Source organism: Gymnoscopelus braueri, assembly GCF_963280865.1.
Source record: "Gymnoscopelus braueri genome assembly, chromosome: 19".
Classification (NCBI taxonomy): Eukaryota; Metazoa; Chordata; class Actinopteri; order Myctophiformes; family Myctophidae; genus Gymnoscopelus; species Gymnoscopelus braueri.
In genome coordinates this window covers 7855758-7871167 of record NC_137621.1, presented here as the reverse complement: position 1 = coordinate 7871167, position 15410 = coordinate 7855758, and the positions used below count along the sequence as shown (strand labels likewise).

The 15410-nt window shown below is 42.6% G+C and overlaps 1 protein-coding gene across 1 annotated transcript in view; it reads left to right on the top strand.

Moving 5' to 3' along the window:
- LOC308074182 (cysteine-rich motor neuron 1 protein-like) overlaps window positions 1–15410 on the top strand; it is a gene marked incomplete at its 3' end in the record, with an annotated part of 188303 nt that overhangs the window by 114542 nt on the left and 58351 nt on the right. The window contains exons 4-5 of the mRNA XM_080413514.1: window positions 1577–1697; window positions 4886–5010. Coding sequence (XP_080269640.1) covers window positions 1577–1697; window positions 4886–5010 — 246 coding nt within the window. The remainder of the gene's footprint in view (window positions 1–1576; window positions 1698–4885; window positions 5011–15410) is intronic.

Sequence of the window (15410 nt, the reverse complement as noted above, 5' to 3'; positions counted from 1 at the left end):
AACCGTGTGAGAATGACAAGAACAGACCCCGAAATGAGACCTGGAACGCATCTGTGTCATTTTTAGATTTGAGCTAAAAAAGCATTATTTGGCTATTCATAAATAGCAGATATACAAGCTCATAGCACGGCACCGAGTGCCGCGCTACGAGCTTGTAGATCTGCTATTTTTGAAAAATCGTGAAAATGTGTGCAAATCTTTGAATATATATATATTTTTAAAGCGAACGTTTTTAACTCAAATCTTTGCTTCTGGGGGGGGTCCCTGGAACAAAATATGTTTAGATGGGGGTCCACAGCCAAATACATATACATTTTAGGGTCCTTTACATGAAAAAGTTTGAGAACCACTAACATGGCAACATAAGTTATTTTTCAAAAAACTGTTAGGATAAGACATTAAGACATTTTGTAGAATCGGAACCTCAGGCCTTAATGGGATAAAAAAGGAATGGTTTTGGACATACAAGGTTTCCACCTGACGGTGATGATAATCAAATGTACTGTGACAAATAGAGCCCACCTTTCCCCTTTTCCCCTGCGTTGAGCTCCAGAGGTTTTTACTGCTGAGCTCCAGCAGAGTAGCTGGGCTCATCACCAGGGAGTTAATTTGGGTGCATCTATAATTAAGGAAGGCTTCTGATGGGAAACCATTTACAGGCTGATTAGAGTTCCACAAAAAAATAAAGTTTGGGAAACCGAGTTATTTCCATGTAATTTCCACATTTAAGTGCCACACACAAAAAAGTGGAGAGTCCTAGGACGGCCAAGGAGGCAGAAATCCAATGTGAAAACAATAGAGGAAGGAGACCACTGTACAATGCAAAAATAATAGTTCTGAATAATGGCTTCCTCCTACAGCTATTTTAAATGGTAACCGGAACACTTCCCCCCAAAACCAGTGTTGAATTTTACAGCAAATTTTTATTTAGTCTTTTGAATAACATTCCATTTAGTTATAGTCTAGTTTGTGTTGAATTAGGCGACTAAAATGTATGTTGGCGGTGCCTTGATGGCGTCGCAATGACTGATTTTACACTTGGCTTCATGCTGAAAATAGCAGATCTACAAGCTCACAACGCGTCGCAGCGCGTTGTGAGCTTGTAGATCTGCTATTTTCAGAGCGCAACCAAGCATAACATGACTTGTCTTTTAGTTCTACTGGATCCCTTCTCCACTCGTCACTCCCTAACATTTTAGTCTAGTTTTTATTCGTTGACGAAATTGTCAATATATACGTAGCTTAGTTTTTATGTAGTTTTAGTCAGGGAAAAAAGGTAGCCGACGAACATTTTTCGTCATAGTTTTAGTCAACAAAATCAACACTTCCCAAAACACACTCTCCCCCATTTTTTACGCGGACCACTCGCCCCGCAGCGGTTCTTGTATTCTTGTATTTGTTTTACTGAGGTTAAGGTTAGGAATAAGTTTAGGTTTAGGCATAGTTTTACTGAGGTTACGTTTAGGTATACCTGGTGGTTTCTCTGAATGACAATGGCTTGTATGGAGCAGTATGTGTATATTCTCTCGCTGGGCTGGGATAGTCGTTCTAATCATGCTCTCACGTGATTCGCCAGTCTACAGCGTCGACTGCAGTGCTGTGGAGTGTCCTCCGGTCCACCAGGGGAGCTGTCCCTCCGACAGCTACGAGACTCAGGTCAGACTGACCGCAGACGGATGCTGCACACTGCCTACCAGGTGAGAAGAACCATGCTTCCTGTGATATGGACCTACAGCCTCAACCGTGACAGTTAGCCCTACTGGACTTATTTTTACAAGCCTGTTTTATTTCTAGTGAAGGTATTGTAGTGTGTCCCACGTAGCCAGACGATCAGAGATGTCTGGCTGCAGACGCCAGTCCGTCTGTCAACAGATAATCCCAGGCACTGCTGGACCAATCAGTGTGAAATATGCATGGACACTCCCAGTAGTCCAAGGAAGATTCTTTAACTCATTAAGTGCCAAGTAAAAAAAAAAGCAATCCAATAGTGCCAGCGATTTTTCACTTTTCAAGTAGTCACAGAATATTTATCTTTAGTATGATCGATCCCCTAATGGTTGGTAATCACGGGGGCTTTCACTGGGCTGCAAAAATAAAACAAAAAGGCAATCTGACCTTCCGCTCACTTGCTGTAGGCCGTTGAAAATAGCATTACAGGAAATTAAACATCTACTAACATCCAGCATCAACTATACATCAGACACTGCATGCGTTCAGACAGTAGAACATTCATCAAATCTTTGTGTCTAGAATTCCTTTTCTGTGGGGAACATTAGCTGCGAGGCATTGAGAGCTTGTAGATCGGCTATTTTTGGCAAAGAGGCTATAGGTGTAGAGGGAAAAAAGAGCAGACTAAGTAAAAAAATAAAAACTTTGATCTGAAACACAATTTAGAGTAGGGGGTCCCTGCTTCATCTCTCTCTCAGCTAGGGGGCCCTTGGCCTGAAAACGTTGAAGACCCCTGCATTAGACACTACATCCATTCAGACAGTAGAAAATTCATTCTATACATTAGACCAGGGGTCTTCAACGTTTTCAGGCCAAGGACCCCCTAGCTGAGAGAGAGATGAAGCAGGGACCCCCTCAATATCGTATAAAATTGTGTTTCGCGCGAGGCGTTGTGAGCTTGTAGATCTGCTATTTTTGGCCAAAGTTCTCCTCAGAAAAGGGATACTAGAGTTCAAGTGGTTAATGTAAAAAAAATATAAATAATATCACACAAAGATTTGGGGGACCCCCTGTAGTAACTCTGAGGACCCCCTAGGGGTCCCGGACCCCCTGTTGAAGACCCCTGCATTAGACACTACATCCATTCATACATCATACATGTATGATGTATGAATGTTGAACATACATCAGATCACAGACAGAGCGCAGGCTGCAGACATATTGAGCTGGTTTAGTAAAATGTCAGCACACATAATGCCAAGTAGAAGGAGGTGTAGCTCTGAGTCCAATAACATTGTAACGTATATTTATTGGGCCATTTCACCACTGCATGCGTTAGCATGAGATATAGGTCACAGTATGTCATGCGTAATATGTCATTTCACACATTACATTAATCACTTCAACCCTGACGTGCGTAGAGTGGGCATCGTGCCATCAACGGCGGAAGTGTTCAGACATTACAGCAACCGCTTGAGTGGTGAATGTGGTAGCACTCGCTCGGGTATATTGTATAAAATTGTGTTCAGATTAACGTTTTTTTCCCTCTACACCTATAGCCTCTCAACGCCTCGCAGCGCGAGGCGTTGAGAGCTTGTAGATCGGCTATTCTTGGCTAATGTTCACCTCAGAAAAGGGATGCTAGGGTTCAAGTGGTTAATGTAAAAAAAACGAAATCCTATCACACAAATATTTGGCGGACCCCCTATAGTAGCTCTGAGGACCCCCTAGGGGTCCCGGATCCCCTGTTGAAGACCCCTGGTCTATGCAAATGCAATAATTATCAACAAGTACAACATAGATACACAGTATAAAAGCTATAGTTAAAGGGATATTTCACTTTAAAAAAAGAAATTGGGTCATTTTATCATTTATTTTATTTAATTATTTTATTGGATTTTTTTTTCTTAGAAAAAATTATAATATAAAAAATAAATGAAGAAGTTATTGAAAAAACACGGCCTCCTCACGTATAAGGAGGGCAGGATGAGTCACCAGAACCAAGGACGGGTGTTTTCCATGAATGGAGTTTGAAGTTACAATGGGTTTGTATAGACGAATCCACAGACGCGCTGCCTGTAGCTGCCTGTAGGCGGCCATTGCTGCGGTGTCGCGTCCGCGGAGCGTTGACACCGCAGCAATGGCTGCACACAGTGCAGCGCTCCGTGGATTCGTGTATAGGAAGGGGGCGTGTCTGACAAAATGAATATCAAATATCTAAATACTGAATCAAGCAACTTAAACACTGTCCGGGGTGCTCCCCAAAAGCCTGAGTAGACGATACAATTACCCAAAGTTTTTTTGAAAGTGAAATATCCCTTTAAGGCTAAATTGTACGGCAGAGATGTACACAGAAAGAGATGAACCAAGATGCGAACAAAGCGCAATAAAAGAACCATCGATCTGAAGAGCCGTTTAGAATATATCTGACACGATAATCTCTCCCACCGCCCCACCCCTCCCCTTCCAATGATTGTTGTCACCAGGGTGTGTATGATGAGTGATCTGGGTGTCACATTCTAACTGCACCAGATCATTTTTATGATCAATACCTTGTAGTTCATAATGAGCTGTAATGACCCGCTGATCAATGACATTTCCTACTGTCACTGTTGATTAAGTCTGGCAGTGTGTGTGTGTGTGTGTGTGTGTGTGTGTGTGTGTGTGTGTGTGTGTGTGTGTGTGTGTGTGTGTGTGTGTGTGTGTGTGTGTGTGCGCTCACTTGTATCATTATACTTGTGGTGGCCAGATGTCCCCGCAAGTATTAAGACCTGGAACGCATCTGTGTCACTTTAGATTTCTTTGGCTATTCAAAAATAGCAGATCTACAAGCTCATAGCGCGGCACCGAGTGCCGCGCTATGAGCTTGTAGATCTGCTATTTTTGAAAAATCTTGTATTTTTTTTGAAAAAATGTTTTTAGATTTTTTTTCAAAAAAACTGTTAAGATTTAGGAAACATTTTTAAGAATCGCCTCAGGTCTTAATGGGTTAACCACTTAATCCCCAGCATCTGTATTGTAGGGAAGGCTTCCGCAGAAAATAGCAGATCGACAAGGTCATGACACGACGCTCACACACTCTTGATGGCCATCCCTATTTCTGGCTTTAGGTGTTAAGAAATGGCAATAGTATTGTCTTCCATAAAATCATTGTCATAAAACGTTGATGTCCTCACAAGTGTTGTAATACAATCGTGTGTGTGTGTGTGTGTGGTAGATGTGAGTGTCTTCCATCCAGCCAGTGTGTGGTGCCGTCCTGCCCGACAGGCTTCTCCCCACAGCTGGTCACCAAGGGCAGCGGAACACCAGGAACCTGCTGTGACCAGCAGCAGTGTGTTAACGGTAAGACCTTAAGCACACACACACACACACACACGCACGCGCACACACACACACACACACACACACACACACACACACACACACACACACACACACACACACACACACACACACACACACACACACACACACACACACACACAATTAGTTGCTTATGACAGCCCATCGATGATGACGATGACATTGCTCCAAATAAATAGGGGTTCAGCTTCTTCTCCCAAACTGTGGAACAAACTCCCCATATTGCAGTTAGAACTGCAGACTCACTCCCAAAATGCTGCTGTAGTCTGAAGACCCACCTCTTCAGACTCCACCTTAGCCCTTGACGACCTTGCAGGATGAAGTTAAAATGTCATAGATAGCATGTTATTTAGACAGATGCCAGGTTCATATGTGTTGACCAGGCATCCTATAGTGTGTATAGTTTCAATGTACACATGATTTATTTTTTGTTGATATAATACTGTTAAGACTGATTCTAGGTTCTTGGTTTATACCTACAGTATGATCCTAGATGACTCTCTATATGCATTTGATGTATTACCTTGTGTTTTTCCGTGCTTAGTTACTGTAAATCACTCTGGATTAAGAGTGTCTGCTAAATGCCTAAATTGTAAATTGTAGCTGCATCACACACACACACACACACGCACTAAAACGGGTTAAACACCACATCTGACACACACACACACACGCACACACACGCACGCGCACACACACACACGCACACGCACACGCACACGCACACACACACACACGCACACGCACACACACGCTCTATTGTCACAGAGCAGTCGTTACTTAGGTTTGCATTACGTGGTTGCATTGCACGGTGCCTGTTCAAACTGAGGCGGGCCAAGGGACTGTGTGGTCATTTAATGATCTACAGGCATGGAGCTTAAACTGGATCACCTAATCTCTTTATTTGATTTTAGAGGCTGTGATAATGGACACGCTGTCTATGTCTATACTCATGTTTCTTTTAATGTTCATGGTCGTCCGTATGTTAGGTTAGAAGTTTTATCGTTCTTTTATTTTCTGGGGTTTTATGCAATTGTTGCACATTTTTTGTCTTGTCCCGTTTTTGTATTGTTTTTGTACTGCTTTGGCCTCGTCTTCACCAGGTCTCACTTAACCCATTAAGACCGGGAAAAGCATCCGTGTTATTTTAACATTTCTTTGTCTTTTTTTAGAAAAATCGTGAACATTCGTGCAATGTATACATTTTTAACTCAAATCTTTGCTTCTGGGGGTCCCTGGAACAAAACACTTTTGATATGTAGGGGTCCGTGGACAAATACATTTCATTTTGGGGGTCCTTGACACGACAAAGTTTGAGAACCACCTATATTATAGCAACACATTTATATATATTTTTTACTGTTAGGATTTAGAAGACCTTTGTAGAACCCCCCAGAAGCAAAGATTTGAGTTACAGTTGTTCGCTTTAAAAATATATATATTCAGAAATTGTCACAAATTGTCATGATTATTAAATGCAGATATACAAGCTCATATACAAGCGCGGCACGCGTGGCGCGCTATGAGCTTGTACAGTATCTCTGCAAAAAACAAAGAACATTTGTGCAAATCTTTGAAAAGCCAAAGTATAAGATAATGGATTTTAGCAACCTCTGCTGGTCACTACCATCATTGCAGATCTTTAGCGGAGTCCTGCATTACCCAGAACTCCATTTGTTTTCACCGGAAGGCGGAAACGTTTCAAAAAGCGTTCTTTTTGTTGTTTTATACTATCTGCGGATCGTTTCTCTTAGCCAGTGGAGCTTTAGTTACCGTGAGCTGTGCTTTCTTTTGCTGCTGTTTTTCCATCTTCAAATCCTATAATGACATAAAAACAGCGTGATATTCCTTTTTGTTACTAGCGCAGTAGTTCCGGGCCAAACAGGAAACTGGTGTGTTTCCGTTTCACGGTTTTCCGGCCGGATGACGTCATTTTCAGCAACTGAAACACACAGAGTTTGCACGGCGTACAAAACAACACGCACGCTGTACACATAGTGTGATGTGAGTCAGTGTAAATGTTGACGGTAAACATGTTGGACCGTGTTTGTCTACAAACAAACAAACAAACAAACACTGATTACATTGTTATGTCGGAAGCTGCACCGTCTGCACCGCAAAGATTCAGTTATACTTAGTTTCCCCGCCGCTGTGGTGGATCTACAAGCAGATCTACAAGCTTGTAGATCTGCTATTTTTGAAAAATCGTGAAAATGTGTGCAAATCTTTGAATATATATATTTTTTAAAGCGAACATTTTTAACTCTATTCTTTGCTTCTGGGGGGTCCCTGGAACAAAACATTTTGAGATGGGGGGTCGGCGGCCAAATACATATCATTTTGGGGGTCCTTGACATGAAAAAGTTTGAGCACCACTGATATAGCATAGGTTTTTTTCAAAAAACTGTTAGGATTTAGAAGACATTTTGTAGAATTGGCCTCAGGTCTTAATGGGTTAATGGATTAAGCAATGATTAATCACCGCGGCTCTAAACAGACATTTGCATGCAGTTAGTGATGCTTATGTTTGGAGGTGTTGTTGGGGGGGGGGGGGAGGTGACTTCCATCTGTCGTTAAGCAGAGACGTCGGCCCGACAGTTATTATAATTCGGTCCGTCTTTCGGCAACGGTGCAAGGGGCTCAACTGGGTGGACGGCTGCCCGTGTACGTCTCTGTCTATATCTTGGTAAAGTGCGACCACACTTTAGATGGCTTTGGGCTGCTGGCCATGCGGGTTTGTTTTACTTTACTCAACATTAAAGTGTGATGGTGCGTTCATGTTGCCTCGTTTACTAATGTACCGAAAAGTGGTACCGTTCATTGTTTAAGTGAACCGGTACTCTGTGGTACCGACGTGATTCGCTCGGTACCGCTAAAAGTATCGAATTCTGTACTGGACCCTAGCGAGGAGAGGAGAGGTATGGATAGAGGAGGAGAGGTACGGATAGAGGAGGAGAGGAGAGGTATGGATAGAGGAGGAGAGGTACGGATAGAGGAGGAGAGGAGAGGTATGGATAGAGGAGGAGAGGAGAGGTACGGATAGAGGAGGAGAGGAGAGGTATGGATAGAGGAGGAGAGGAGAGGTACGGATAGAGGAGGAGAGGAGAGGTATGGATAGAGGAGGAGAGGAGAGGTATGGATAGAGGAGGAGAGGAGAGGTACGGATAGAGGAGGAGAGGAGAGGTATGGATAGAGGAGGAGAGGAGAGGTACGGATAGAGGAGGAGAGGAGAGGTATGGATAGAGGAGGAGAGGAGAGGTACGGATAGAGGAGGAGAGGAGAGGTATGGATAGAGGAGGAGAGGAGAGGTACGGATAGAGGAGGAGAGGAGAGGTATGGATAGAGGAGGAGAGGAGAGGTACGGATAGAGGAGGAGAGGAGAGGTACGGATAGAGGAGGAGAGGAGAGGTATGGATAGAGGAGGAGAGGTACGGATAGAGGAGGAGAGGAGAGGTACGGATAGAGGAGGAGAGGAGAGGTATGGATAGAGGAGGAGAGGAGAGGTACGGATAGAGGAGGAGAGGAGAGGTACGGATAGAGGAGGAGAGGAGAGGTATGGATAGAGGAGGAGAGGAGAGGTACGGATAGAGGAGGAGAGGAGAGGTATGGATAGAGGAGGAGAGGAGAGGTATGGATAGAGGAGGAGAGGAGAGGTACGGATAGAGGAGGAGAGGAGAGGTATGGATAGAGGAGGAGAGGAGAGGTATGGATAGAGGAGGAGAGGAGAGGTACGGATAGAGGAGGAGAGGAGAGGTATGGATAGAGGAGGAGAGGAGAGGTACGGATAGAGGAGGAGAGGAGAGGTACGGATAGAGGAGGAGAGGAGAGGTATGGATAGAGGAGGAGAGGAGAGGTATGGATAGAGGAGGAGAGGAGAGGTACGGATAGAGGAGGAGAGGAGAGGTACGGATAGAGGAGGAGAGGAGAGGTACGGATAGAGGAGGAGAGGAGAGGTACGGATAGAGGAGGAGAGGAGAGGTATGGATAGAGGAGGAGAGGAGAGGTATGGATAGAGGAGGAGAGGAGAGGTATGGATAGAGGAGGAGAGGAGAGGGGACGAAAGGGCAGGAAGGGAGGAGATATGAGGGGAGGTGATGTAGGACAGACGCTGGGACATGCACACATGCACACACACGCATGCACACACACACACGCACGCACACGCGCACACAAACACGCACGCGCACACACCCTCTCTGTCTGTCTCTCTCTGATTGAAACAAAAGCAGATAAATCATCATTTAAAAATGTATTGGAGGCAGCCAGGTAAACCAAAGTAAAACCACGGACCACTGCTGCTGCCGACAGCGCTGCATGCCGACTACACTCCACAAAATTGAACAGCGTTTATTGAGCCATTAATTCCACCACCCCCCCCCCCCCCCCGTCCTCCCCCCCCGTCCTCCACCCCGCCCCCAAATGGTCTTGATGGGAAAATGATTTCCCTGTGCCGCTGCATTAGCATAAAAAAAGTTTATAAAACGCCTGGCGGGTGAAAACACGACGACAAACACCGGAGAGACTCACCTCACTGAACATGGAAGCCTTTCTGTTGGTTATGAACACATGTGGCAGGTAAACACAACCAGAGAGAGAGACAGAGAAGTTAAGGGAATAGTTCACCCAAAACATGACTTATTTTCTATCAATTACACACCCCATGAAGCATTGAATTCATGGAGATTTCTTTTTTTTTGCCGCATTCCGGAGCCAATAATTGACCGGGTGTATTTCCGGTAGGAGACTCAAAGAAACTCCCTTTAGTCTCCTACCGGATACATTAGCTTCTTTCCACCGGTCATCAAATTATTGGCTTAGGAATGTGACAAAAACAAAAATATATATATATACAGGAGTAGCTTTTTCATGGTTATCACACATTTTGTAATTTTCCCCATACGTACATGACAGGTGAAAAAATGACAACATTTAAAAAAGAGTTATCATAATGAAACTTCCTGAGTTGATTACTTACATGAAGACAATGATTTATCGTATTAAAAGTTTTCTGAAATTGTATATTTAAATATGCAAATTAGGCATTCAGAAAATATGCATAACTTTCCAGAATCAACATTGGAACATTGGACAAAGCCAGAGTCAACATTCTTATTTCATTTTGTTAAGATGTTGGAGTCAAAGGTTTTTAACAAGGGAATATTCAATATCTGGCTCAATTTTGGGGCTCTGGCTCATGGAGTAAATGCCTAATTTGCATATTTAAATATACAATTTCAGAAAACTTGTAATACGATAAATCATTGTCTTCATGTAAGTAATCAACTCAGGAAGTTTCATTATGATAACTCTTCTTTTTTTTTCACCTGTCATGTACGTATGGGGAAAATAACAAAATGTGTGATAACCATGAAAAAGCTACTCCTGTGGAAAGGTTATCATATATTTATTTTCTCGTATTGACCCTATGAACAATTTAATATAGGTTTGGTTTTGCCCACTCTTTCGATAATGAAATCTTGTCTGGCTCATGGACTAATATATTCAAAGATTTGCACAAATTGTCACGATTTTTCAAAAAGAAATAAGCAGATCTACAAGCTTGTAGATCTGCTATTTTTGAATAGCCCAAAGTACAAAATAATAAGTTTTAGCCATAAAAATCTAAAATGACACAGTATGCGTCCCTGGATTGAATGTGTTAGTACTGGAGCAGGAGCCAGACTTAACATGGTGTACGATACAATGTAACGTAACGTCTGACCCAACGCCTGTCCTGTCTGACTACAGCTTGTTATACTGAGCTTATACACTCTATTGTGGACATCAGAGCTTCCTCACATGCTCATAAAAGCTATAACACAACTCATGTTTATCACCCATCTGTTATTGACAACACCACAATGGCCAGGCCCGGAATCAACGGCCCCTCAGGGCCTGTGGGGGGGCTACACCAAATCAAAGGGCCCCTCAACATTAATCGGACAATATCGGGTGCGTTCGCGCGCCCAGCGGATGAACGCACGCTGCTGAGGTGCAACAAGTTAACGACTCTCTATCAGTGGTGTAAAGTAACTACTGTAAGTGCATTTACTCAAGCACTGTACTTAAGGACAATTTTGAGGTACAATTGTCTATACTTTTACTTCTACTCCACCACATCTCAGAGGCAAATATTGTACTTTTATTCCACTACAATTATTTGAAAACTTGAGTTACTAGTTACTTTGCAGATATAAACATACTACATTATAAAACATACATTAACCACTTTAGCCCTATTTTATACCTAGGCTATTTCAAAATAGCCGATCTACAAGCTCACAACGAGTGGCATCGCGGCACGTTGTGAGCTTATAGATCTGCTATTTTCAAACATTTTAGTACTTTTACTTTCGGTACTTTAAGTACATTTTGATACCAATACTTTTGTTTCTATGTATCCTCTTCCCAGCGATGACGTGCGTGCGTGCGTGCGAGAGAGAGAAGCACCTCAGTAAAGCATGTTTTATGATGATTTTACCTGCGTCTTCAAACCATTGCGTCAGTAAAAGCTGGTCTACCAGTGAATACGCTGAAAGAAGAGAGCACTCACCACCATTAACCACCATTAAGTCTGATTTGAATCCCACCTTCCCTTTTTGCGGGGGCTCAATAAAGTATGTCAATCAAATGCTTCGGCAATTCCAAAATGGTTCACAGCGCGCCCAGATCAGGCTTTCTGTTCAAACACCATTTTGCAAAAAAAAAAAAAAAAAAGCCTCGCTGGAACATTTGAAAGATCAAACCAAATTTGCCACCTGGCAGTTGAGCCCTTTATGAATATCGTCTCTGTCGGGTGGAAACCTCATATGTTTAAAACTGTTACTGATTCAAATCAAATAAAAAAAACTAAGCAAAAGTAGAAGATCTACAAGCTCGAAACGCAATGCTTTTGTGTGATGTTATTGTAGTATGATCAAGTAGGAAGTTAAAATCCGCTATTTCTACCCGATCGTTTTGAAAGGTATCACTAGTCTGTTGGCTTGTGTCTAATGTAAATGTCAAATAAAGATGTATAAACAATCATATTTTGTTAAAACTGTTATGAAAAGGTATCTTTGTTAAGTCCTCCTGGTCACTGGAACCAGCCGGTTCCAGCAGGGGGCAGTGCCAAACACTTGGTCTCAGAGAGCATACATAACAAAGAGAGGCTAACCCTAACCCTGTGAACAAAGGATATGTAAATCCCGCTATGCATGATGGGATTGATAGCCCTGTTTACTCTCTTTGAATGAGATCTGAAGAGTTTTAACTTGACTTCAGTTCTATAAGCTGTAGTTTCAAAACTATTCACTCAATCTTATTAACCAATATATCATTATTTTGCTATGATTCCCTGCTTTCATATGACACCAAAACATTTGGTCACATATGGAGATAAGAGGTTTCTGCCCGACAGCGACAGACGACAATAGCTAGTTCTATACGAGTGTTGTGAGCTCGTGGATTGTGGCTGATTTTCAGCGTGAAAACCTGGAGGGGGCCCTAGCACAGGTCCTGGGGGTACTCCAGGTCACCTACAGTAGTAAGTAGTATGGGGGTTGAAGTGTTATTTTTTTTAATTAAATGGTGATTATTATACGATGTTGTGGTGGCAGTGCTGACATACAGTATAGCTACCGGGAAAGCTGTGTCATTTTACGATTTCTTTGGGCTATTCAAAAATAGCAGATCTACAAGCTCATAGCGTGGCACCGAGTGCCACGCTATGAGCTTGTAGGTCTGCTATTTATTTATTTTTAATTGTGAAAATGTGTGCAAATCTTTGAATATATATATATATATATTTTTTTCAAAGCTTACATCTTTAGCTCCAATATTTGCTTCTGGGGGTTCCTGAAACAAAATATTTAGAGATCGGGGTCAAAATACATCATTTTGGGGGTCTTTGACATCGAGAGTTTCAGCAGCACTGATATAGCACCCAAACAACAAAAATATATATGAAAATATAAATATATATTTGGCCACAAACCCCCGCTTAAAAAGAAAATATATAATCAAAGATTTGCACACATTTTCTCATTTTTCCAAAATAATTGCAGATCTACAAGCTCTTACAGCGGCTACAAGCTTGTATATCTGCCATTTTTGAATAGCCCAAGTATAAAATAAGGGTTATAGCTAAAATCTAATAAATGACACAGATGCGTTCCCGGTCTTCATGGATTTAACTGTATAATTTATGGACGTATGGTCTTGGGGATTATCTTTGGCACGAGGCCCACAGAGCCAGTGCTGGAGATAATGTCTGGCCAAATCACCGCCGCGGTGATATACTGTGTATATTGTTGAGGATGGAAACCGTGTATGTCCAAAAGCTGTTACTCTATTATCATTTGAAAAGAACATTTGTAAAAAATAGTACAAATTGTAGATCTATACAAGCAGATCTACTAGCTTACAATGTGACACGTTGTGAGCTTGTAGATCTGCTAATTTTATTGAGCGACATGATGAGGTAGGGCATTGATTTACAAAAAACATCAAACGTTTAGATATGGAGATAGTAGGTTTTACCTTGGCAGCGACCACAGCCTCTCCGGGGATATCGCTCAAATATGAATCTTTGCTGTCAGAGATACAAAGCAGAGAGAGAGACTCAACAAATTAAGTAATACGTCTTAAAGAAAACAACAACATATGAACACAAATATATACTGTAGGGAGTACCCTTTTTTTATCGCACGCACGCACGCACGCGCACACACACATACGTGCACACATACGCGCGCACACACACATTTACAGAGAGAGCGTTTCCAAACATTCTTGCTATAGCACACACTCACACAGACATCAAAGAACAACACATCTTTGTAGTCAGTCATATTTCTGTATTATATCTATCATGTTATTATTATAATGTATCATTCGTATTATGGCAGTGGTTCTCAAACTTGTTTTGGTTTCAGAACCTCCTTTTCCTGATTTCTGAATCCAAGTACAGACGACTACAACATCTTATTACAACATAATATTATTATTTTTATATTAGAAAATTGCAAGAGAAAACCATGTCTAGCATATGATGCTATGAATGAATTATATCCATACCTACCAACACTCCTGATTTCAGCAGGAGCCTGAATGTGTACCCTGTCTGCTTCCTGGCTCCTGAATTGACATTTTTCCAGAATTTATTTTAGTTTTTTTTGGAGCGACTCAACCCTAACTCTAAAAGTATCAAACTCCCCGTTAAAATGCACCAGCATACAGGGACACAGTGTTTGTCAGTTTTTATCATTAAACGAATGATCGTTCCACTTTATCTCGCATGTACCCCCTGTAGTACCTCCATGTACCAGTAGGGGTACATATACCCTGTATTATAGTATTGAGCTGCAGAGGGGGGTGAGGGGGGGGGGGGGGTAGAAGGATAAAAGCAGTGCAGCAGTCATGACATCATCAGTCAAACAAATATGTTCTTTTGCTACAACTACCCTTATCACTATGGCAACCCACTGCACTGTGGCCCACCAACAAGGACAGGTGCGTGTGCGTGTGCGTGTGCGTGTGTGTGTGTGCGCATGTGCGTGCACACACGTGCACGTGTGTGTGTGTCTTCTATACCCAGTTTTGTGTGCACTTGATGCAGTATATGCAGTTTGCATGTACAGATGAATGCAATTTATTTTGTGTCTATATCTGTAGTTGTGTGTGTGTGTGTGTGTGTGTGTGTGTGTGTGTGTGTGTGTGTGTGTGTGTGTGTGTGTGTGTGTGTGTGTGTGTGTGTGTGTGTGTGTGCGCATCAGCCTGCAGTGCTGCCTGCAGCATGCATGGCTGGTCTTGCTGTGAACATCTCCTCCAGCACCTGTTCTCCCCCACAGCTCACTGGGGAGACTGAACTGATGGCAGCCATTAGCCTGGTAATGTGCCATCCTCCACATGGGAAGGCAGGCAGCCACACAGGTGCATCTATCTATCTATCTATCTATCTATCCATCCCCCTCCTGAAGGGAAGGAACTAAATACATTTACTCAAGTACTTTAACCCTTTAAGTCACGGAACGCATATGTGTGTCATTTTTAACACATTGAGTGCCATAAACGGTCCGGCTCACTTTTTAAAAATATATTTTTCCCACGTGGGGTGCTCTAACGAAACTTTGGGATCATCCAAGGAGTCTCTGAGAAGGCGAGGCCGGATGTGGATCCATGTCAAAAATGCTTCCGGTCGGCTGCTCCAATGTTAACTCCTTGACTAAAAGCTTAATATCTCCATTTCTTTTTAACGTCGTGGAAGTGAGACGTTTTCGATCGGCGATCACTCTGCAATGGAGCATTGCGTTATAAATATTATTGTTCCAGGCGTTAGTCGGGACCCTCCGCCGTCTTTGTTTACATGCACTTCCGCGTCGGGGCTTCTACAGCACGAA